Source organism: Coregonus lavaretus (assembly GCF_964263955.1).
Source record: "Coregonus lavaretus genome assembly, chromosome: 20".
NCBI lineage: Eukaryota > Metazoa > Chordata > Actinopteri > Salmoniformes > Salmonidae > Coregonus > Coregonus lavaretus.
This window is the reverse complement of record NC_140007.1, coordinates 16,182,725-16,207,286: the sequence shown is the minus strand read 5'-3', so window position 1 is coordinate 16,207,286 and position 24,562 is coordinate 16,182,725. Positions and strand designations below refer to the sequence as shown.

The following is a 24,562-nucleotide window of genomic DNA, read 5'->3' as shown; positions in this document are numbered from 1 at the left end:
GAAAGACCCAGCCACGTTTCATATTCAATGCCCTTGCTGATGGAAGGAGGTTTTCACTCAAAATCTCATGATACATGGCCCCATTCATTCTTTCCTTTACACGAATCAGTCGTCCTGGTCCCTTTGCAGAAAAACAGCCCCAAAGCATGATGTTTCCACCCCCATGCTTCACAGTAGGTATGGTGTTCTTTGGATGCAACTCAGCATTCTTTGTCCTCCAAACACAACGAGTTGAGTTTTTACCAAAAAGTTATATTTTGGTTTCATCTGACATTCTCCCAATCCTCTTCTGGATCATCCAAATGCACTCTAGCAAACTTCAGACGGGCCTGGACATGTACTGGCTTAAGCAGGGGGACACGTCTGGCACTGCAGGATTTGAGTCCCTGGCGGCGTAGTGTGTTACTGATGGTAGGCTATGTTACTTTGGTCCCAGCTCTCTGCAGGTCATTCACTAGGTCCCCCCGTGTGGTTCTGGGATTTTTGCTCACCGTTCTTGTGATCATTTTGACCCCACGGGGTGAGATCTTGCGTGGAGCCCCAGATCGAGGGAGATTATCAGTGGTCTTGTATGTCTTCCATTTCCTAATAATTGCTCCCACAGTTGATTTATTCAAACCAAGCTGCTTACCTATTGCAGATTCAGTCTTCCCAGCCTGGCGCAGGTCTACAATTTTGTTTCTGGTGTCCTTTGACAGCTCTTTGGTCTTGGCCATAGTGGAGTTTGGAGTGTGACTGTTTGAGGTTGTGGACAGGTGTCTTTTATACTGATAACAAGTTCAAACAGGTGCCATTAATACAGGTAACGAGTGGAGGACAGAGGAGCCTCTTAAAGAAGAAGTTACAGGTCTGTGAGAGCCAGAAATCTTGCTTGTTTGTAGGTGACCAAATACTTATTTTCCACCATAATTTGCAAATAAATTCATTAAAAATCCTACAATGTGATTTTCTGGAGAAAAAAAATCTAAATTTGTCTGTCATAGTTGACGTGTACCTATGATGAAAATTACAGGCCTCTCTCATCTTTTTAAGTGGGAGAACTTGCACAATTGGTGGCTGACTAAATACTTTTTTTCTCCACTGTAATATAGCATAATGTTACTGTAAGACGAAAAACACCACCTCATTTCTTAGGAGATTTTAGGATGATTGTGCGAATGGTCAGATTTTTGCGCAGCACGCGCCACTAGGCAAAATACAGTATGTGCTTTGATTGAACACAGGTAGGCTACAGGTTGTTAACACCATCTGCTATGAAATTCGTTCACTGTACATAATGGTCCTCTGTAGCTCAATTGGTAGAGCATGGCGCTTGTAACGCCAGGGTAGTGGGTTCGATCCCCGGGACCACCCATACGTAAAAAAAAAAATTATGCGCACATGACTGTAAGTCGCTTTGGATAAAAGCGTCTGCTAAATGGCATATTATTATTATATTATTATAATGCAAAACCACACTGGACTTCGAAACAACACTGTAGCCTAGGCCTATATAATTCAAGAACAATACCTAAATGCATATTCCCATGAAATTGATTGAGATCAAATGGTTGTCATGCAGATGCTGCATAGCCATTTCACTGGTAAAACGTGAAGAATTATCCTTCACGATTGACTGTGAGTAAAGTGAGAACTATAAAGTGAGGGGAGGGTGAGCACACACATTTGTACATAAAGTAGAGGTAAAGAAACATCATTAGGTTCTTTAGCTCTGGGTAAGAGGCATCCAGGGGGGCAGAACGGGGCGGTTTCCTTTGGTAGCGCAGCCTTCCCTTTTTTTCCTTCTAATCAAGGACTAATTCAGACCTGGGACACAAGGTAAGTAATGTCTCAGGCCAATCAATGAGAATTATGCATCAATTAACTACCAGGCTAGAAATACTCCCGGCAGAACTTTGGCACTCCAGGGCTGGTAATTGAATTGCCCTGGTGAAGAGTGACAGCTGTCAATGTGTGTCTACTGATGAAAACCTGGTGGGTCTGTGGATGTTTGAGACAGACTTGGGTTCAAATAGTATATATTTATTTTCTTCTATTCCCGCCTAAAATAGTATTTTAGTTTACTTTCTAATACTTAGAGTGTTTATTGAGCAAGCCTTCAGTGCCAGATGGGTGGGTTTGTACATTTGGGACTATTCCATTGATCCTATTGTGCCAGGCATGCTCAATCAAGCACAGCTAAGGCATTAAGAACAAAACAATTACTATTTGAACACAAGTCTGTTTTGAGGTACATTAAATGCGAGCTATGCTGGGAAAGGGTGTGTGACTGGATCGGTGAAGGGAATAATGGGGGGTCTTGCCTGGACTGTAGTTGCTTAATCCGACTCAGCATGTCCAAGTGGCCTGCGGAGTACTGCTCGATCACATCCATCACGTCGTATGGCCGTAGGCTCTCCTTAAACCTCCTCTTTGACACCAGAAACCTCATGATGCTGAAGCAGACATTTAGGAAAACATTTAACAGAAGCATGTATTTTTCAAAACAAAAGCAGCTGTTGACACACTTTGGTACGGTAATCATTCAGAAGAATAGAATCAGATTTTCTATCAAATGTATTATAATCCAATCATACTGCGTGCATGTTCATAAACTCATAAACAGGCCAACCGCCTTTAAAAACCAAAGGAAGAAGACACCGTAAAGTTATAATTTCTGCACAAGACACTAGGTTCTTCGGGTATTTAGTGAATATAAAACCTCTCTCTTACATTATCGCCCTGATTGTGACCTTCAACCCAGGAGATAAATCTTGAAGGAATTCACAGTGACAGCTCTTATCGTCCCCAATGTCCTCCCCGGGGAGGCAAGCCTCTATGGAGCAAAGACAAGGACACCACATCAACCACAATGTCAAAGCTTCAACCGCTGGCTCCCATACATACTGTAACACCGTTATTGTATCCGGATTAAGCCAAGCAAAGTTGGTGCATAGCCGTTAGCTTCAACAGTGCAGTTCAGAGGTTCCAAGCCAGTGTGGAATGTTAGCACTGTTAGCATACCATAGCATTGGTGGAATTCAACAGTATTTATTTGTGAAAAAACAACAAAAAGACTGAATGCAGGAATTGAGGGATCTACTACTGGACAGGGGCAGTTAAAGTCAAGAATGCTTTCTGATGAGGTCCCCTCCGTCCACCACCAATGACTCCACAGCCATGCATGACGTTAGCCTGTTTTGCTAGCAGTGTATCTAGTCATCTCAATAGAAATTTCAAGCTAGCAAGGCTAACAATCAGGCTATTTAAGTCCTTTCGGTATTGGTCTGTACTGTAGTGCATACTGCTTGTTGGTCTATATTTGTACATTGTTAAAAGGGTTCAGGGAAAAATTAGGAGAGGAAATTAAGGTTTCTTCATGCATGTTAAATCAGGAACAAGCTGAACGCATTACTTTTAGAATTATTTACAAGTTACCTCTTGGTTATACTTGTTGGTAACAATTAACTTGAACCCTCTGTCAAACAGGTAACTTAACTCAATGATAATTGACTTATGAGTTGTCATAAGCAGTCATAACAACTATAGCATAGCATGAATTCCTTTGGACAGAGGATTTAAGTAAAGTTAGCAAAGTTCAGCAAATTTGGACATGCATGGTTTCCAGGCGTACTGTCATTTCTGAATGTGACTATAAACACATACGTTGTGCTTTTGCTTCTTCCCTACAGCCAACCAATAAAATAGAATTAGTTCTTACTTATTAACCCCTCAATTGCTGCAAAGAAAAGGAGAGGAGAGATATACAATAATGGCATAAACAAAATGAAAGGTATTTTATAAAACAATGCCAAAACAACACGTGAACCCACGTACGGAATCCTCAGTAAATTCTCATGTATGGGTGCATGAAGGAAAATAGTAAGATGGCAAATGTTAAGCCATTGAAATCTTTACTATGACTATTACATTGTATCTATGATAGGTCTATAGTATCATACAATGCATAGGTATAATGTGAAAAAAGCAATGCAATTTAAGTGTTATGTTACAAGAGTTACAACTTATTATTTGATTAAGAGACTGATGTAGAATGTTCTACATCATTATGTATTTCTCTATAGCATTAAAGAATAACAACATAATGTGAAATAGGTCCTCATCATAAATGTTAGTTAGCTAGTAATACTAAGGCCAGGGCTGTATCTAACCTGGAGAACTCTTCAGTCCAAAGTCTTCATCCTGCATTTCAATCAGCACTTTAACGTGCATGCCGCAGAGGAGAACAAACACAACTCATGAGGATCAGCTTGCTCATTATATATATATATATATATATATATATATATATATATATATATATATATATATATATACATACATACACACACACATACATATATACATACACACACACACACAATCAGTTGAAGTCGGAAGTTTACATACACCTTAGCCAAATACATTTAAACTCAGTTTTCCACAATTCCTGACATTAAATCCTAGTAAAAATTCCCTGTCCTAGGTCAGTTAGGATCACCACTTTATTTTAAGAATGTGAAATGTCAGAATAATAGTAGAGAGAATGATTTATTTCAGCTTTTATTTCTTTCATCACATTCCCAGTGGGTCAGAAGTTTACATAAACTCAATTAGTATTTGGTAGCATTGCCTTTAAATTGTTTAACTTGGGCCTTCCACAAGCTTCCCTCAATAAGTTGGGTGAATTTTGGCCCATTCCTCCTGACAGAGCTGGTGTAACTGAGTCAGGTTTGTAGGCCTCCTTGCTCGCACACGCTTTTTCAGTTCTGCCCACACATTTTCTATAGTATTGAGGTCAGGGCTTTGTGATGGCCACTCCAATACCTTGACTTTGTTGTCCTTAAGCCATTTTGCCACAACTTTGGAAGTATGCTTGGGGTCATTGTCCATTTGGAAGACCCATTTGCGACCAAGCTTTAACTTCCTGACTGATGTCTTGAGATGTTGCTTCAATACATCCACATAATTTTCCTTCCTCATGATGCCATCTATTTTGTGAAGTGCACCAGTCCCTCCTGCAGCAAGGCACCCCCACAGCATGATGCTGTCACCCCCGTGCTTCACGGTTGGGATGGTGTTCTTCGGCTTGCAAGCTATCCCCTTTTTCCTCCAAACATAACGATGGTCATTATGGCCAAACAGTTATATTTTTGTTTCATCAGACCAGAGGATATTTCTCCAAAAAGTACGATCTTTGTCCTCATGTGCAGTTGCAAACCGTAGTCTGGCTTTTTTATGGCGGTTTTGGAGCAGTGGCTTCTTCCTTGCTGAGCGGCCTTTCAGGTTATGTCGATATAGGACTCTTTTTACTGTGGATATAGATACTTTTGAACCGGTTTCCTCCAGCATCTTCACAAGGTCCTTTGCTGTTGTTCTGGGATTGATTTGCACTTTCCGCACCAAAGTACGTTCATCTCTAGGAGACAGAATGCGTCTCCTTCCTGAGCAGTATGACGGCTGCGTGGTCCCATGGTGTTTATACTTGCATACTATTGTTTGTACAGATGAACGTGATACCTTCAGGCGTTTGGAAATTGCTCCCAAGGATGAACCAGAATGTTTACTAGGATTAAATGTCAGGAATTGTGAAAAACTGAGTTTAAATGTATTTGGCTAAGGTATATGTAAACTTCCGACTTCAACTGTATATAGAGTGCCTTCGGAAAGTATTCAGACCCCTTGACTTTTTCCACATTTTGTTACGTTACAGCCGTATTCTAAAATTGATTACTTTGTTATTTTTCCTCATCAATCTACACACAATCCCCACAATGACAAAGCAAAAACAGGTTCAGAAATTGTTGCTAAAAAACAACCAAAAAAACACATTTTTTTATTTTTTTATATGACATTTACATAATTATTCAGACCCTTTACTCAGTACTTTGTTGAAGCACCTTTGGCAGGGATTACAGCATCGAGTCTTCTTGGGTATGACGCTACAAGCTTGGCACACCTGTATTTGGGGAGTTTCTCCCATTCTTCTCTGCAGATCCTCTCAAGCTCTGTCAGGTTGGATGGGGAGCGTTGCTGCACAGCTATTTTCAGGTCTCTCAAGAGATGTTCGATCGGGTTCAAGTCCGGGCTCTGGCTGGGCCACTCAAGGACATTCAGAGGCTTGTCCTGAAGCCACTCCTGCGTTGTCTTGGCTGTGTGCTTAGGGTCATTGTCCTGTTGGAAGGTGAACCTTCGCCCCAGTCTGAGGTGCTGAGCACTCTGGAGCAGGTTTTCATCAAGGATCTCTCTGTATTTTGCTCTGTTCATCTTTCCCTCGATCCTGACTAGTCTCCCAGTCCCTGCCGCTGAAAAACTTCCCCACAGCATGATGCTGCCACCACCATGCTTCACCATAGGGATGGTGCCAGGTTTCCTCCAGACGTGACGCTTGGCATTCAGGCCAAATAGTTAAATCTTGGTTTCATCAGAACAGAGAATCTTGTTTCTCATGGTCTGAGGATCTTTAGGTGCCTTTTGGCAAACTCCAAGCGGGCTGTCATGTGCCTTTTACTGAGGAGTGGCTTCCGTCTGGCCACTCTACCATAAAGGCCTGATTGGTGGAGTGCTGCAGAGATGGTTGTCCTTATGGAAGGTTCTCTCATCTCCACAGAGTAACTCTGGAGAGTCAGGTCCAACTCTGTCAGAGTGATCATCAGGTCCTTGGTCACCTCCTTGACCAAGGCCCTTATCCCCAATTGCTCAGAATTGGCCGTGCGGTTAGCTCTAGGAAGAGTCTTGGTGGTTCCAAACATCTTCCATTTAAGAATGATGGAGGCCACTGTGTTCTTGGGGACCTTCAATGATGCAGAAATATTTTGGTACCCTTCCCCTTGACACAATCCTGTCTCGGAGCTCTACGGACAATTCCTTTGACCTCATGGTTTGGTTTTTGCTCTGACATGCACTGTGAGACCTTCAACTGTGGGACCTTATATAGACAGGTGTGTGCCGTTCCAAATCATGGCCAATCAATTGAATTGACCACAGGTGGAGTCCAATAAAGTTGTAGAAACATCTCAAGGATGATCAATGGAAACAGGATGCACTTGAGCTCAATTTCTAGTCTTATAGCAAATACTTATGTAAATAAGGTATTTCTGTTTTTTTATTTGTAATAAATTGGCTAACATTTCTAAAAACCTGTTTTCACTTTGTCATTATGGGGTATTGTATGTAGATTGCGGAGGATTTGTACTTATTTAATCAATTTTAGAATATGGCTGTAACATAACAAAATGTGGAAAAGGTCAAGGGGTCTGAATATTTTCCGACCACTTGACTTTTTCAAATTATGGACACCCCTTCAAATTAGTGGATTCGTCTAGTTCACCCATTGCTGACAGGTGTATAAAATCAAGCACACAGCCATGCAATCTCCATAGACAAACACTGGCAGTAGAATGGCCTTACTGAAGAGCTCAGTGACTTTCAATGTGGCACCGTCATAGGATGCCACCTTTCCAACAAGTCAGTTCATCAAATTTCAAATTTCTGCCCTGCTATGCCCCGGTCAACTGTAAGTGCTGTTATTGTGAAGTGGAAACATCTAGGAGCAACAATGGCTCAGCCGCGAAGTGGTAGGCCACACAAGCTCACAGAACGAGATGGCCGAGTGCTGAAGCGCGTAGCTCGTAAAAATCCTCTATCCTCGGTTGCAACACTCACTACCGAGTTCCAAACTGCCACTGGAAGCAACATCAACAAAACAACTGTTCATCGGGAGCTTCATGAAATGGGTTTCCATGGCCGAGCAGCCGCACACAAGCCTAAGATCACCATGCACAATGCCAAGCGTCAGCTGGAGTGGTGTAAAGCTCGCTGCCATTGGACTCTGGAGCAGTGGAAATGCGTTCTCTGGAGTGATGACTCACGCTTCACCATGTGGTAGTCCGACTGACTAATCTGGGTTTGGTGGCTTTCAGGAGAACTCTACCTGCCCCAATGCATAGTGCCAACTGTAAAGTTTGATGGAGGAGGAATAATGGTCTGGGGCTGTTTTTCATGGTTCGGTGAAGGGAAATCTTAATGCATATAATGACATTCTAGATGATTCTGTGCTTCCAACTTTATGGCAACAGTTTGGGGAAGGCCCTTTCTTGTTTCAGCATAACAATGCCCCTGTACACAAAGCGAGGTCCATACAGAAATGGTTTGTCGAGATCGATGTGGAAGAACTTGACAGGCCTGCACAGAGCCCTGACCTCCACCCCATTGAACACCTTCGGGATTAATTGGAACGCCAACTGCGAGCCAGGCCTAATCGCCCAATATCAGTGCCCGACCGCACTAATGCTCGTGGCAGAAATGGAAGAAATCCCTGTAGCAATGTTCCAACATCTAGTGGAAAGGGTTCCCAGAAGTGTGGAGGGGACCAACTCCATATTAATGCCCATAATTTTGGAATGAAATGTTTGACCAACAGGTATCCACATACTTTTTGCTATGTAGTGTATCTAAAATAAATCAAGAAATCTGTAATTAATTGTGACGTTTTTGCCGAGGAGGTTTTTAGTCACACAATTTTACATAACTAAAGCACTATTCACACGGGACTAGTATTACTAGAGAACGTTGATTATGTAATTATTACCCCAGAATGTCCGTTGTTCGGAGGATGGTTCCCTGTCATTATTTTTATTTTCAATAAATTGACAGTTATGACGAAAGCCTGGAGGTTCTTTTCTAGGCGTGAAGATATTTCAACAAGTCCAGGCGATAACAGGGCTACACTGATAACTCGAGCTTGGTTCCCAAGTTTCGAAACCATACCAAACCATCTTTGGTATAGTGTCGCCATAATATTTTAATTGATGAAGTGTGATCATAATCATTTGGATTTTTTAGCGATCCGTAGTAGACGTCCTAAATGCCCCCCATCCTTCAGATGAGCTAAACAGTGCACTTGAGATGCGTTTTAAGGCTATGGATGAAAAAGTGAACTTATCATTTTCAAAAGTTTAGGTCAGTTGTATTCTGCTTTGCCATCTATTAACAGCAAGGGTTACATTAAATAGGCGCAATATGTTTTACTGATGCATTTGGCAATATTCAATTCATACACACAAAACATATAAATAAAAGCATTCACTGTAAAAGTTCATACATGTAGGCCCTTCATATATAGGATATGCGAGCACTTCCTTCAATTTATCGAATCATGTATTGTTGTCTTGCTCAAACCGTGAGCAACACCTGTCAAACTCAGGCATTTCTCTCAAAATACAGGGATGCCGATTCGCACGGTACTAGTATTATCAGAGGGCATTGGAGTTTGGCACAAAACTGTAGGTTATTCTGGATGGAATTGTTACTCTCCTGCCATGTAAAAATGACTTAACATTGCAGATTCGGACGGGACTAAAATTACAGATGTGGTGTTTTGTGCTCGTTCACATAATTACATTACCCGACCACCCCCAGTAAAACTAATCCCGTTCGAATAAGGTTTAAGATGTTTGGTGCAGTATTTCTCATGTGAAATGTTTGGCATGAAAACAAGTCGTCTCTCGTTGAATGACAACAATCACTTCATAACATATGCGAGAACTGTTTCGACTGCTATGCTTTACTGTGAGCATGGGTTTACACCTTCGACCGTCAACACCTTACAAAGCAACTGTTTTGATTATGCAGTGGTTGTTGTTTCTGTTCTTCACAAGTCCTCACTGTGAGCCCTAGCTATGGAAACAATTTCCCTAGTATAACATCAGGGTGTACACACTAGTTGTGTAACACTGGGGTTACAGTTGAAAAGCAGCTAGAGGTGAATACATCTGTGTTTTCTGCAAATTGACATGAGATTTATCTCCTTTGTCTGTCTCATAAGATTGTACATACTGTGAAGATGCTTTGTCTGCAACCTTACTCTGCATCCCATCTACATTGTCTGACTGCAACATTAGTCCAGACAATGGAACATAATTAAAGATGCAGTCCGGGATCTTAAGCACTTACAAATTCGCAACATATTGTACAAATTGTAATTCGTAAACTATCATACGAATTGCAACAAGTAACATATCATACATGCAGGACGTAACATATCAAATCAAATTTTATTTGTCACATGCGGCGAATACAACAGGTGTAGACCTTACCGTGAAATGCTTACTTACAAGCCCTTAACCAACAATGCAGTTCAAGAAATAGAGTTAAGAAAATATTTACTAAATAAACTACAGTAAACAATAAAATATCAAGGCTATATACAGGGGGTACCGGTACCGAGTCAATGTGCGGGGGTACAGTGTAAATAGTCTGGGTGGCCATTTGATTAATTGTTCAGCAGTCTTATGGATTGGGGGTAGAAGCTGTTAACAAGCCTTTTTGACCTAGACTTGGCGCTCCGGTACCACTTGCCGTGCGGTAGCGGAGAGAACAGTCTATGACTTGGGTAACTGGAGTCTTTGACAATTTTTTGGGCCTTCCTCTGACACTGCCTCGTATATAGCTCCTGGATGGCAGGAAGCTTGACCCCAGTGATGTACTGGGCCGTATGCACTACCCTCTGTAGTGCCTTAGAGTCAGATGCCGAGCAGTTGCCATACCAGGCGGTGATGCAACCGGTCAGGATGCTCTCGATGGTGCAGCTGTAGAACTTGTTGAGGATCTGGGGACCCATGCCAAATCTTTTCAGTCTCCTGAGGGGGAAAATGTGTTGTCGTGCCCTCTTCACGACTGTCTTGGTGTGTTTGGACCATGATAGTTTGTTGGTGATGTGGACACCAAGGAACTTGGAAACTCTCGATCCGCTCCACTACAGCCCTGTCGATGTTAATGGGGGCCTGTTCAGCCCTCCTTTTCCTGTAGTCCATGATCAGCTCCTTTGTCTTGCTCACATTGAGGGAGAGGTTGTTGTCCTGGCACCACACTACCAGGTCTCTGACCTCCTCCCTATAGGCTGTCTCATTGTTGTCGGTGATCAGGCCTACCACTGTTGTGTCATCAGCAAACTTAATGATGGTGTTGGAGTCGTGCTTGGCCAAGCAGTCGTGGGTGAACAGGGAGTACAGGAGGGGACTAAGCATGCACCCCTGAGGGGCCTCAGTGTTGAGGATCAGCATGGCAGATGTGTTGTTGCCTACCCTTACCACCTGGGGGTGGCCCGTCAGGAATCCAGGATCCAGTTACAGGGGAGGTGTTCAGTCCCAGGGTCATTAGCTTAGTGCTGAGCATTGTGGGCACTATGATGTTGAACGCTGAGCTGTAGTCAATGAACAGCATTCTCACATAGGTGTTCCTTTTGTCCAGGTGGGAAAGGGCAGTGTGGAGTGCGATTGAGATCTGTGGATCTGTTGAGACGGGATGGGAATTGGAGTGGGTCTAGGGTTTCCGGGATGATGGTGTTGATGTGAGCCATGACCAGCCTTTCAAAGCACTTCATGACTACCGATGTGAGTGCTACGGGGAGGTAGTCATTTAGGCAGGTTACCTTCGCTTTCTTGGGCACAGGGACTATGGTGGTCTGCTTGAAACATGTAGGTATCACAGACTCGGTCAGGGAGAGGTTGAAAATGTCAGTGAAGACACTTGCCAGTTAGTCCGCGCATGCTCTGAGTACACGTCCTGGTAATCCGTCTGGCCCCGCAGCCTTGTGAACGTTGACCTGTTTAAAGGTCTAGCTCACATCGGCTTCGGAGAGCGTGATCACATAGTCATCCAGAACTGCTGGCGCTCTCATGCATGCTTCAGTGTTGTTTTCCTCGAAGCAAGCATAAAGGGTATTTAGCTCATCTGGTAGGCTCGCGTCACTGGGCAGCTCGCGGATGACGTATTACACAATTGTGCCGTTTTCGGGGAACTGTTTTGGTTCATGAGCACTACTTTCAAAACTACTGGCTGAAATTGCCATTGGCACATCCCTCAAAGCCTACAGTTGGCACGCTAAGTGACAGATGGCATGGGGCCACAGAGTAAAACATCATTGCACATCCTCTGAACTCCAAGTTGAGGACATAGGGCTAACGACAACAAACAAAAAGGTAAGTCCAGTAGATAACTATAGTCAAACAGAATGCTAATCAAACATATTTCTAGTTTGGGAGGTAGCTAGTGAATCCGAAAGCTATACAGGTATATACAATAGCAGTTCAACAGAATGCTAGCCAGGTATACAGTAGCTAGTCAAACAGATTGCTAGTCCGATACTGTAGATAGAAAACAGTATGCCTCTCAGGCAGATAGTCAAAGTCAAAATGCTAGTCAAGTAGCTAGAATGCTTGTCAGGTAGACAGCTGGTCAAACAGAATACTAGTCAGGTAGACAAAGATAAACAAATTGGTGTTCAATTAGATGTCTAGTTAAACAGAATGCTAGTCATGTAGACAACTAGTTTCACAGAATGGTATTCAGTTAGATGGCTAGTCAAACAGAGTTCTAGTTATGTAGACCAGGGATTCCCAAACTCGGTCCACATTTCGGTTTTTGCCCTAGCTCTACTCAGCTGATTCAAATAATCAGAGCTTGATGACGAGTTGGTTATTTGAATCAGCTGTGTAGTGCTAGGGCAAAAACCAAAACGTGCACCCAGGGGAGGGCCCCAGGACCGAGTTTGGGGAACCCTGGTGTAGACAACTAGTTTTACAGAATGTATTTAGTTACATGGCTAGTCAAACAGAATGGTAGGCAGGTAGTAGCTTGTCAAACAGAATGCTAGCATTTGTCAAACAGAATGTTAACAAATAGAATTCACAGGTTCACATGCTCACAATGGTTTAACATAGTCATTGGACGATTGATCTAGGAGTTAAGCCTAATTAGCTAGGCAGATACCATATCTTCGAATGTAATACTAGTCAAGAAGATAAGCTATTTGACTAGCCATCTTCTTGACTAGCATTATATTTGAAAATACAGTATCTGCCTAGCTAATTAGGCCTAACTCCTTGGACAATCATCCAATAAATGTGTTATACCATTGTGAGCATGTGCACTTGTGATGTTTTATTTGTCTTTTGCATATCTGACAGTGTACTGCACTGCATAGCCTACTTTGTAACTGTGCAATGTCTATATAAAAAGACTACAATATTGTTATTATTATTATCTTAAGAAGATAAGCTAATCAAACAGAACAGTAGTCATATAACCAGTGGTGCAGATTTAGAATCCCCTCACCCTCTGAGTTTTGGCGCGAGGTGCTGCCCCTGGCACGGAAAGCATGCATGGCCCCTTGGGCCCGGTCAGTGAAGCTCCAGCTCGGCCCTCCCTCTGCCCCGTCTTCAGGCCCAGGGGACTGGGACCTCCCTGTGGCCCCAGCCATCTTGGAAGGATACACCTTGTCCTTTAGGCTAGGCTTCCGGCTACAGGGAGCGGGGAAGGATATACAGAACGGAGTGAGCAAACAAGAGGGAGATCGATATGGATGGATGATGCATCTTTTTCTGAGATGTAAGGATAATTCTGTGGGTTTGAGTTCCCATGGTGATATGACTCATGTGCATACTGTGCAGTATAAGAGCAATATAGGGCTGTGTGGACGAAGAGTTACTTTGGACACCTTGTCTAGGCTGGGTTCACTAGGTCTAGGTCAAGTATCATATGGGTAGAGAAACGGACTAAAATAGCTTGGCAGTGTCAATGTGTCAACAAGCAGTTATTAATCAAGAATACATTTTAGTCAACTTTAGTAATGATGTAGGCTTGACCATCTTGGCTATTCTCACTCATAAATATAGAATGTTAACGTGGAGCAACTTACTGTATATCTATACCTGCTTATACATAAAGTAGTAATGTGATGTTGAGATATGTCTGTGCGATTAAAGGTCTTACCTCTACGGTAACTTAAAACGAGGCAATGTCCTACAGCGGAAGGAACCTTTTCCATGTGCACATAGTCGAGCATTCGGTCAGGCAAGCAGCAGAAGCAACAAGCAAGCATGCATGGGAAGCACAGTAATAGGCCTCAAAAAGAAAAAGAAGGGTTGTCATCTCTCTATGCAAATAGTAAATCAGGTCATGCAGACAGGGTTAACCATCATGTCTTCCACTGTACTGTACGTGGGAATCATTTCAAAGGAAATGCTTGTTAGATACCAAAGTAAAAGGCATGTTGTTTTCTTGCTTTTCAACAAAAGTTGTCAAAGGGCTGACTGAGCAAAAAGCCAACAAGCGAAAAAACTGCATAAGAGAAACAATAAATCAATGCTGTGTCACAAAAAACTAAGACGTACATCTGTGTTTTCTAGGAAGCTGTTCAGGTAAATGTGCAGAAAATATTCCGATTTTTTACTTCAAAGCAAAAGTAAATGTCTGTGTATGCTATGTGGATAAGTAAATGTTACATTTGACTGATTCTCAATAGCTGAGGGGGATTAAAAAGAGTCAGCTAGTCATGTGCTTCATCTACTCAGCTGAATATGTGTCAAAAGTGGGAAATATAAGAACAGATAGGAAAGTAAGGACAGATATATAGAGACTTAAATACTTGCAGTGCAGATGTTAGTATCTGTGCAACAGTACCTATAGGTTCTCGGGCAGCACCCACAAAGCATGTCATCTTTGTGTGAATGGGCAAAACTGGACATTGGAGAGAGAGATAGTGGAATGGTGGGCAGTAGAGAAGACAAAAAAGATAAGTGATGGAGGAATTAAGTGCATCTGAAAATGAAGTGGCTTGCCTTGTAATGTCTTACAAGGACATGTCCTACAATGTCCTTGTAATGGTCAGTAAAAGGATGATATGATGCAAGAATGAGGAATGGTAGAAGATGTCATAAAAACATATTCGAAGTACTTTCATTAATCAGACAATAATGAATAAAATTATAATATAATTTGAATGATGTGACGATGTGACCAGGGGATGGAACCGGTTCAGGGAACAGAACTTAAAACAGGAAAATAAACATACTTAATAAAACTAAGAATGTTTAATGATGAGCGAGCGTTGCGCCTTTTCCTTTCCAATTATGTTTACACATGTTTAGGTTGCACATTGGCTCACGTTGATTTTACACCCACTACTTCTTCCCAACAGGAAAATAAATACATTTTTCAAGAACAGAAACAGAATCTGGAACGAAAGTGATCCATACCGTTCTGGAAAAGAACTGTTATTCCAAGCATTTTTGGGGGTCCCACAAAAAAACGCATCAAAGCGGCTATGCAATGCCCTGACTCTGTCACTCAGAAACATACTGAAAATCTTTGCCTGTGTGCGCGCGTTTAGGCTACCTGCCCCTCCCCCTCCGAAGCATAGGCTACTGTACTGACGTTACAATCATGATTCAGAAGATAGGAGAGAGATTTTTAATTAGCTAGAAAATAATGAATTAACTTTTCAAAATGCTAGTTAAGGATACTATAGGCCTAGTTATCACATTTTACGTTGGATTTATTAACTACAAAAAGGTAAGACGTGTTTCTAATTCTGGTGCCGCTTTGCACACGCAAGCTTGTTAGCTAGCTAGCGCATTCAAAGTTCCTCAATAGAAGCCACTCCTCCTAGGTATAATTCTGTGGACCTAATTCAGATAATGCATGTCATCACAAGATGCCCAGCCCTTCAAGCCTCCTCCTCAACCCTTTCTCGCTCTCTCCCGACCCGCAAAATATCAGCTTGTCTGTCCATCACGCTGTAAACAACTAGCTTGCCTGCTCTATCCGCACTGATTGGTGAAGTAATTTAAGGAGCTAAATGTAAAAAACTGTTGATCACAGGTTTAAAAAAGGAACAGAAAGGAACGATATAAACTGGTACTTTTGGGGGGTTTGAACCGGTTCAGAACTTTATTTTGCTAGTTGGAACGTAACAAAGAAAATGGTGGTTCTGTTCAGAATTTTAAAATAGTTTTGGTTCCAACCCCTGGTTCAAACCATCAAGAAGTTAGGATTTCTGTGACAAATGGCTCACTTATAACCATAAGTCTGCTATGCATTATGCAAATGTTTCATAACATCTGATTCTAAAATTAGCTACGGCATTTAGGCTAAAAGCAAGTGCAAAGTAGGCAGAAATATGTACAGTCTACAGCATTGGCTAAATGTAATCGTTGCACAAATCGCAAAGACATGGCCTTACAGTGACCCATTATGAAATTCATATATATCACTGCTCTAGAGTGTTCCCTATGCCAGTGGGGTAATTAACACATTTCAAAAGGTGATCTTGGGAACTGGACCTAGATTTGTGGATAACAGCTTCATGTTGGCAGTGAGGGCAAAGTGAGCTTAGCTAGGGGAGTGGTTCCCAAACTGTGGGTGGCGCAGGGGTCATATATATATATATATATATATATATATATTTTTTATATTTATTTAAGGAACTCAGTCCGGCTTTCAAATTACTCTTGAAGGTAGTAATAGTAGAATGCACAAGGTGCAATTTCGAAATTGGGTAGTGCATCATCAGTTTTCCTCTTCTCAGGTCAGTCATTGGATACCTTAGAGAGCTACTGTATTTATAACTTGTCAGAAATGTCCAGATCAACTAGCCCATGTCAGCTAACTTTTTTAGCTAGTTTTTTTAGCCCATAGATTTTGTTGTAATGGTTGAGTCAATCAAATATCACATGAATACACATTAGACATTGCAAGAAAATGAGCTTTAAAAAGGCAACATTTTCTCTGAACCCCATGGCAAAATGTGTAGAATTGCAGGAAATAAGCTTTAAACCTGCACATTTTTCTCTCTGCCAACAAGAGGTGTGTGAACAGTTTGTTTCATGAACAGTGCTTGTGCCCATAGAAATAGATGGGGGGCCTGAATAAAAAAGTTTGGGAACCCTTGAGCTAGGGCACTGTGGGCAAATGTAAGGCCACTGTTCTTGAAGGAGGATCTTATCATAGAGGTACATCCATATCTAACACACATTGTAAAAAAAACAAGACTCATCAAAACCTTGGTCCCTTCTACTCCGGGACACACACACACACACACACACACACACACACACACACACTCCCTCAAGAAGAGTGCCTCTGCAGCATTGAGCAGAATTGAAGTAAAGCCAAAAGGGGGTAGAAGAAGTGTTTGGTAAAACAACAAAGGCTGGTTGAATAACAGACCTGGGGGAGGCTTCTGTCTGAGAGTCCTTCCTTTGTTTCCAGACAAATGAAAAAGACACACACAGAGAGACACACACACACACATGCATTTCCGTGACAAATCCCGATGGGCAGCATTATTTAGGTTACTAAAGTCAGAGAGGTTAGGACAAGGCTGAATATCTAAAAAGGTCAACAGTGGTAGCTATATGTCATTAAGATAATCAGGATTTAGCATTTGGGTGAGCAAGCACCTGTCAAGTGGCAAAGGGCAAAAAAGGGAAACAGAGTTGTCAAGGCACGGGGTTTAATCGGGTGATTAGCACTAAGTTACTGCAGCCCTGAGACACCAAGAGACTATGAATTCAGGTGAGATTCATCCTACTGTATATTCAGACCTGCTGAAGGATTTGGCCTTCAGATTCCTCAGGAGGTCCAGTTGATTGAGGGGGGGTATGAGTCTGGCGAGAGAAGCGTGGAGACAGTTTTCATCATCTTTTATACACCATACATCCCACTAGAAGGCTAATGCATGTCTTTCTAAAGGACTTTCTAAAAACAAGTTCAGTGGCCCTCTAGTCTGGAGCATTGAAGCCTAACATTATACTGTTTCAAAATAGAACGCTTCCTTAGACGCTGCTACACAGAATACTGTATGTAGCTCTAAAATGAGATAAAACGCAGAACGCTGCTTTGAGAAAGCCTAATATTGCAGTCTGCAGCTTATTTTCTAAATCATTCCGACAGACTTAGAAGGTAAACAGAGTGATTCATTTTCAAAGTAGCTACAGTGCCTTCAGAAAGTATTCATATACCCTTGACTTATTCCACATCTTGTTGTGTTACAGCCTAAATTCAAAATTGATTAAATAAAAAAATGTCTGACCCATCTACACACAATACCCCATAATGACAAAGTTAAATTTTTGCCATTTTCTGAAAATGAAATACCTAATTTATATAAGTATTCACACCCGAGTCAATACTTTGTAGAAGTACCTTTGACAGCAATTACAGTTGTGAGTCTTTCTGGATAAGTCTCTAAGAGCTTTCCACACCTGCATTGTGCAACATTTGCCCATTATTATTTTCAAAAATTTTCAAGCTCTGTCAAATTGGTTGTTGATCATTGCTAGACAACCATTTTTAGGTCTTGCAATAGATTTTCATGCAGATTTAAGTCAAAACTGTAACACGGCCACTCAGGAACATTCATTGTCTTCTTGGTAAGCAACTCCTGTGTAGATTTGGCCTTGTGTTTTAGGTAATTGTCCTGCTGAAAGGTGAATTCATCTCCCAGTGTCTGGTGGAAAGCAGACTGAACCAGGTTTTCCTCTAGGATTTTGCCTGTGCTTAGCTCCATTCCGTTTCTTTTTTATCCTGAAAAACTCTCCAGTCCTTAATGATTACAAGCGTTCCCATAACATGATGCAGCCACCACTATGCTTGAAAATATGGAGAGTGGTACTCAGTAATGTGTTGTATTGGATTTTCCCCAAACATAACACTTTGTATTCAGGACAAAAAGTTAATTGCTTTGCCAATTATTTTGCAGAAATACTTTAGTGACTTGTTGCAAATTTTTGACATGGGGTTTTCTGGATTTTTTTGTTGTTATTCTGTCTCTCACAGTTCAAATAAACCGACCATTAAAATTATAGAATGATAATTTCTTTGTCAGTGGGCAAACGTACAAAATCAGCAGGGGATCAAATACTTTTTCCCCCTCAATGTATGATTGATTGTGCACAAAAGTGAATTTAATCGTTTCCACACCCACCATGCGTCATGTGCATAATGGTCACGTGTGGTGAAATGTGTATATTTTGGGAAGAGAGCACTCAGTTTGTTTGCTTGACCTGACGAAGATCTGTTTCAGATCGGAACGTTGTCAATAAAGAGGTGAATTGGGAGCTTTAACCGTGTGCGGGCCTTCTTGTTCTTTACTAGTATTCTTTATTAGCCCAGCACCTATGATTGTAAGGATGTGCGCATGACCACAAACTTTTCTATAAACAGTATTATTGCACACAGAATGAGTCCATGCAACTTATTACGTGACTTGTTAAGCACATGTCTGGGACAAGGTAGCACATCCTGTTCACTGGACGTGCTACCTTGTCCTAGACCTGCTGTTTTCAACTCTCTCTCTCTACCCCACCTGCTATTTCAACCTCTAAATGCCGGGCTATGAAAAGCCAAGTGACATTTACTCCTGATGTACTGACCTGTTGCAACCTCTACAACCACTGTGATTATTATTTGACCCTGCTGGTCATCTATGAACGTTTCAACATATTGGAGATAAATCTGGCCTTAATGGCCATGTACTGTTATAATCTCCACCTGGCACAGCCAGAAGGGGACTGGCCACCCCTCAGAGCCTTATTCCTCTCTTGGTTTCTTCCTAGGTTTCTGCCTTTCTAGGGAGTTTTTCCTAACCATCGTGCTTCTACATCTGCATTGCTTGCTGTTTGGGGTTTTAGGCTGGGTTCCTGTATAGCACTTTGTGACATCTGCTGATGTAAAAAGTGCTTTATAAATACATTTGATTTATTTATTTTTACTCCTGAACTTATTTAGGCTTGCCATAACAAAGGGGTTGAATACTTACTGATTCAATACATTTCAGCTTTTCATTTTTAATTCATTTATAAAAATTTCTAAAAACAGAATTCTACTTCGACATTAAGGGGTATTGTGTGTAGGCCAGTGACCCAAAATCTCAATTTAATCAATTTAAAATTCAGGCTGTAACACATCAAAATGTGGAAAAGGTCAAGGGGTGTGAATACTCTCTGAAGGCACTGTACTAGTTGTGCTTTGAATATCAAGACAAAGCCCAGCAGTATCTCAAAATGAAAGGTATTAGAGTTAAACTTCAAATTGGAAAGCCAGACTGGTTGGTGTTATTTCAAGGGTAATAACAAAAACTCTAGCCAGTTTTAAAGGGATAAATAGAACATGTGAATTTAATGGAATTTAATTTCCAGAATAAAGTTATATAAAGTATAGAGAACAGATATGGTCTGTACCTGTACATCGGGAGAGAAACATTCTCCTCATAAAAATCCCACGTCGACAGCAGATCAGTCCGAGTGAGATTCGTAGCATAAAATCGCCAAGCATTCTGTTTGTGAGACAGATGGTGTTATTTGCTAGTGATACAGACAACGTCATGATGCAGAGGATGTTCAATGACCCAACAAGTGATATATAATTCAATAAAATCAGTCAGAAAGAACCAGGTAAAAAAAGAATAGGTCAAAGGTCACACAATGTGTCAGTGGGTGTGTCCAGGCCAATGGTGGTGCGTGTGGCTACCTGTATTAGACCAGCAGCAGGTTGGCGTCGCTTCTCAAAATGCTTCTGTCTGTGCTGCTCCTGGACCTTCAGGGCAAAACCAGACCCCAGGATACCCTGTGTGTACGAGAAAAAGAGAACACATTGTGAAAATATCTCTACCCTCTTGAATATGAACATCTGAAACTAGAATGTAGGACTACCAGATTAAAAAATAATAATAATGGTTATCCGAATGTTTTAAGTTCAAGTGTGTACCAGGCCATGTTTTGCCTAAGCTGAAGTGCACCACTGAAGAGCACAACAACTCTAAAGTGTACTATTGACACAGAACATTGCAAAATGTTCTGGAATATAACCATTGGAGTTCATGCACTTGGCTATAAGGCTGGAACTGTGAATAAAGGTTTTACGTTTCTTTCAAATTCAGACACATAATAAAGTTACATTAAGTTGCCTTCTGCACCATAAGGGTTTGAATTATCACCTAAAATGTCTCTCAAACTTACAGCTGGGAGCGCAAAGAAAGCCACTCCTATCATACTGAACATTGAAGCCAGCAGACGTCCATTCCAGGTCTTTGGGAACTTATCCCCATAGCCTATGGTAGTCAGGGTGATCTAGAGAAAGAAGAGGCATTTTCAACAGCACCTACAGTAATGCATACCTTATATAATAGTCCACCAAAGCTGGTAAGTCAAGACCCCATTCCACTCCAATACATTATACTTTTTCAAGTGATATTATAGCTCAGTTATATATATGTATTTAGCTGGGTACTGCATATAAATTAGGGAAAGACATTATCGGAACACTAACTGTAAGTCTGCCCTAATAGAAGATAACATTGAATACCTTGTGCACTTTCTAATTTGGAAATATTATTGAACTTACCAGCCCCCACCACAGGGCATCAGCATAGGTCTCAAACATGTCGTTTTCATCTTTCTCGACCGAGTACACAAGGAAACTAGCCAGGATGAGACAGAGAAAGCCTATGTACCAAGCAGTGATAAGTTCCTGGAGAAAAGAGGAACAGAGCATCAGATATAGAATTAGGTAACACTTCATGGTATGTATACATTCATAAAGCCTTTATAAAGGCTACATAATGCACAATAATATCTGTACCCACCAAATCCACTTTTTCTGTTTATGACTGGACTATGTAATCAAATTCATGAAAACGCAGTTTATTCAAATTTGTGGATTAATTTACTTCTACCCGATGTCTTTTACGTAGGCTTTCGATTTGTTTTTGCGGAGCCATCCTTCCAAATCTCATCTCACAGAAGGTGAGAAGCCTGGGCTCCTGAGGCTAACTAAACCCCAGCTAAACCAATAGCCTTTCTAGCAGTCACCTTGCTGTGGGCATAGACCACTGATCCTAGAAGTTTCCAGGTGCCCCCGCGCCGGTCCATCCGTAGCATGCGGAGGATCTGCAGGAAACGAAGACTGCGGATGGCAGAGGTGGCGAAGACGTTCCCTTGGGAGCCAGCAGCCAGCACCGACACAGACGCTATCAAGACCATGATGTCTAGAGGAGGAAGGATATTCACATCATGTCAATGGTGTTCCATGCGCTCACACACACACACTCAAGACCACAATGTCTGGGGAAAGAAGGGGATTCACATAATGTCAGTGGCCACAGGCATCACCAAACACTGTTGAGATTGCGTTGATAGTGTTCAATGGTTACTGACATCCTCCAACACTGAGAAGCCGACATCACATGACAATCCCATGAGGCACTATTCAGGTGTTGCTGTTTAATAAAATGGTAGATTGAACAAAATGACTTCAGAGAATTTATGATTATATCGATGATAAGTGACTGGTGTAGTTAAAAGACCAGGTAATGTTAATGTTAGCTTCTCCTTTCCTTACGTAAGGTATGGGAGACTTAAGAGAAACTGACTGCCCTTACAAATATAAAAGCAATTTTTGGTTTTAAAATAATGTAAATAGTGCTTACTTTTATGGAAATGAGAACATGAAAGACTGAGGAAGAGGTTGAGAGAGATAAAATGAAAGAGTGTGGAGCAAGGAGAAAGAGAGAAGAACAGGAGAGTTGTAAGCCAGAACAGAAGCAGATCCTGACAGGTGAGAGGCAGAAGGAGAAGAAAGTATTTATATTCTCACCGATAACACAGAAAGGCTTGCGGGCGAATTTCAGCCTTCCCCTCCATCCTCTGTAGCGACAGCAGCAGCCCGCAGCCCATATCCTCACGATGTACTCAACTCCAAACACCACGATGGTCACTACTTCCTGTGGTAATTGGGAGCAAATTCAGTGTGCGGACCTTTGTTCTTTTCAAGTACTTCCTTGCCCAGCACCTATGTTTTTTAGGATGTGCGTATGACCACAACCTTCACTATTTCCTGTGACACATCAAATCACAGACATATCATACTTCCACTACACCCAAGTCTTATCATAGTGCAGCACCATGCACAACACAACCAGATGGCTAGAGTTTTAGTCGTGAACTACTTAAGATTCAGAAAAAAAGATAAGTGACTTAAAAGCTATGAGTGGCTATAATGTGTAAGATATGAATCTGAGAGAATAGGATTATTTTTAGGATCTATATTTCACATATTTGATTGCGGCATACTTTGCCGTCTTGAGCATAAAAAGAGCGCGCAAGACAAGGAAAGAGCACCGCACTTTTCAGAGCAAACCATCACATACATACCAGAATGTACAAGGCAGTCTCGGAGCTGTTCTTGAACTCGTTGATGGTAGCGAAAACAGAGAGGATGAGACAGGAAAACACCAACAGGAAGCTGAAAGAAATAAGAGGACATTAAACTATAGGCTCCTGTTCAAATACTTCAGAAATGCATCCTTCCTTCCTTGAGGTAAACACAGATCAATAAGCGATTGGATGGGTGTAAGCCAATGTTACCACCCTATTACTTACCAATCCATGATTCAAGGAAGGAAGGATGTATTTCTGAGGTGTTCGAAAAGGGCCTGGTAGAATCCCCCATAAATGGCTAGCTGGCAAACGTCCTTCACCCGGTTGTACTTTTAAACATAAGGGGGGGGACTTACAGTATGTGCATAATGACTGCAAAGGACACTGGGACCTGTCAGGGCCTTGGTCATAGATCTGCTTTAAACACGTCGCAATTTGCATAAACAAAAGCACAAGTTAAACATGCATGAAATGAGTTTACAGTCAGTCGGACATTTCACTAATAATAATACATGTAAATACCCTGTATTTGCATATTTCACATGCACACAAAATAATCACATTACCTTCACATGTAGCCTAACTTGTCATATAAACTGGAAACTGCTTATCCTGAAGCTGCATTCGTTATGGCAGGGGACTTTAACAAAGTACAGTCGTGGTCAAAAGTTTTGAGAATGACACAAGTATTGGTCTTCACAAAGTTCGCTGCTTCAGTGTTATGAGATACTTTTGTCAGATGTTACTATGGTATACTGAAGTATAATTACAAGCATTCTATAAGTGTCAAAGGCTTTTATTGACAATTACATTAAGCTTATGCAAAGAGTCAGTATTTGCAGTGTTGACCTTTCTTTTTCAAGACCTCTGCAATCCGCCCTGACATGCTGTCAATTAACTTCTGGGCCACATCCTGACTGATGGCAGCCCATTCTTGCATAATCAATGCTTGGAGTTTGTGGGTTTTTGTTTGTCTACCCACCTCTTGAGGATCGACCACAAGTTCTCAATGGGATTAAGGTCTGGGGAGTTTCCTGGCCATGGACCCAAAATGTCGATGTTTTGTTCCCCGAGCCACTTAGTTATCACTTTTGCCTTATGGCAAGGTGCTCCATCATGCTGGAAAAGGCATTGGTCGTCACTAAACTGTTCTTGGATGGTTGGGAGAAGTTGCTCTCGGAGGATGTGTTGGTACCATTCTTTATTCATGGCTGTGTTCTTAGGCAAAATGGTGAGTGATCCCACTCCCTTGGCTGAGAAGCAACCCCACACATGAATGGTCTCAGGATGCTTTACCGTTGGCATGACACAGGACTGATGGTAGCGCTCACCTTGTCTTCTCCGGACAAGGTGTTTTCCGGATGCCCCAAACAATCGGAAAGGGGATTCATCAGAGAAAATGACTTTACCCCAGTCCTCAGCAGTCCAATACCTGTACCTTTTGCAGAATATCAGTCTGTCCCTGATGTTTTTCCTGGACATAAGTGGCTTCTTTGCTGCCCTTCTTGACACCAGGCCATCCTCCAAAAGTCTTCGCCTCACTGTGCGTGCAGATGCACTCACATCTGCCTGCTGCCATTCCT

General features: G+C 41.7%; 1 protein-coding gene across 1 annotated transcript in view; it reads right to left on the bottom strand.

Annotated features, from left to right (window-relative positions):
• The window catches only part of LOC311147656 (potassium voltage-gated channel subfamily KQT member 2-like), a gene marked incomplete at its 5' end in the record, with an annotated part of 45,008 nt that overhangs the window by 6,161 nt on the left and 14,285 nt on the right, over window positions 1-24,562 (bottom strand). The window contains 13 exons of the mRNA XM_084184394.1: window positions 2,304-2,435; window positions 2,713-2,869; window positions 4,152-4,199; window positions 13,096-13,280; window positions 16,990-17,019; window positions 17,367-17,429; window positions 20,004-20,098; window positions 20,293-20,388; window positions 20,781-20,891; window positions 21,166-21,291; window positions 21,633-21,808; window positions 22,417-22,543; window positions 22,974-23,064. Coding sequence (XP_084040520.1) covers window positions 2,304-2,435; window positions 2,713-2,869; window positions 4,152-4,199; window positions 13,096-13,280; window positions 16,990-17,019; window positions 17,367-17,429; window positions 20,004-20,098; window positions 20,293-20,388; window positions 20,781-20,891; window positions 21,166-21,291; window positions 21,633-21,808; window positions 22,417-22,543; window positions 22,974-23,064 — 1,437 coding nt within the window. The remainder of the gene's footprint in view (window positions 1-2,303; window positions 2,436-2,712; window positions 2,870-4,151; window positions 4,200-13,095; window positions 13,281-16,989; window positions 17,020-17,366; window positions 17,430-20,003; window positions 20,099-20,292; window positions 20,389-20,780; window positions 20,892-21,165; window positions 21,292-21,632; window positions 21,809-22,416; window positions 22,544-22,973; window positions 23,065-24,562) is intronic.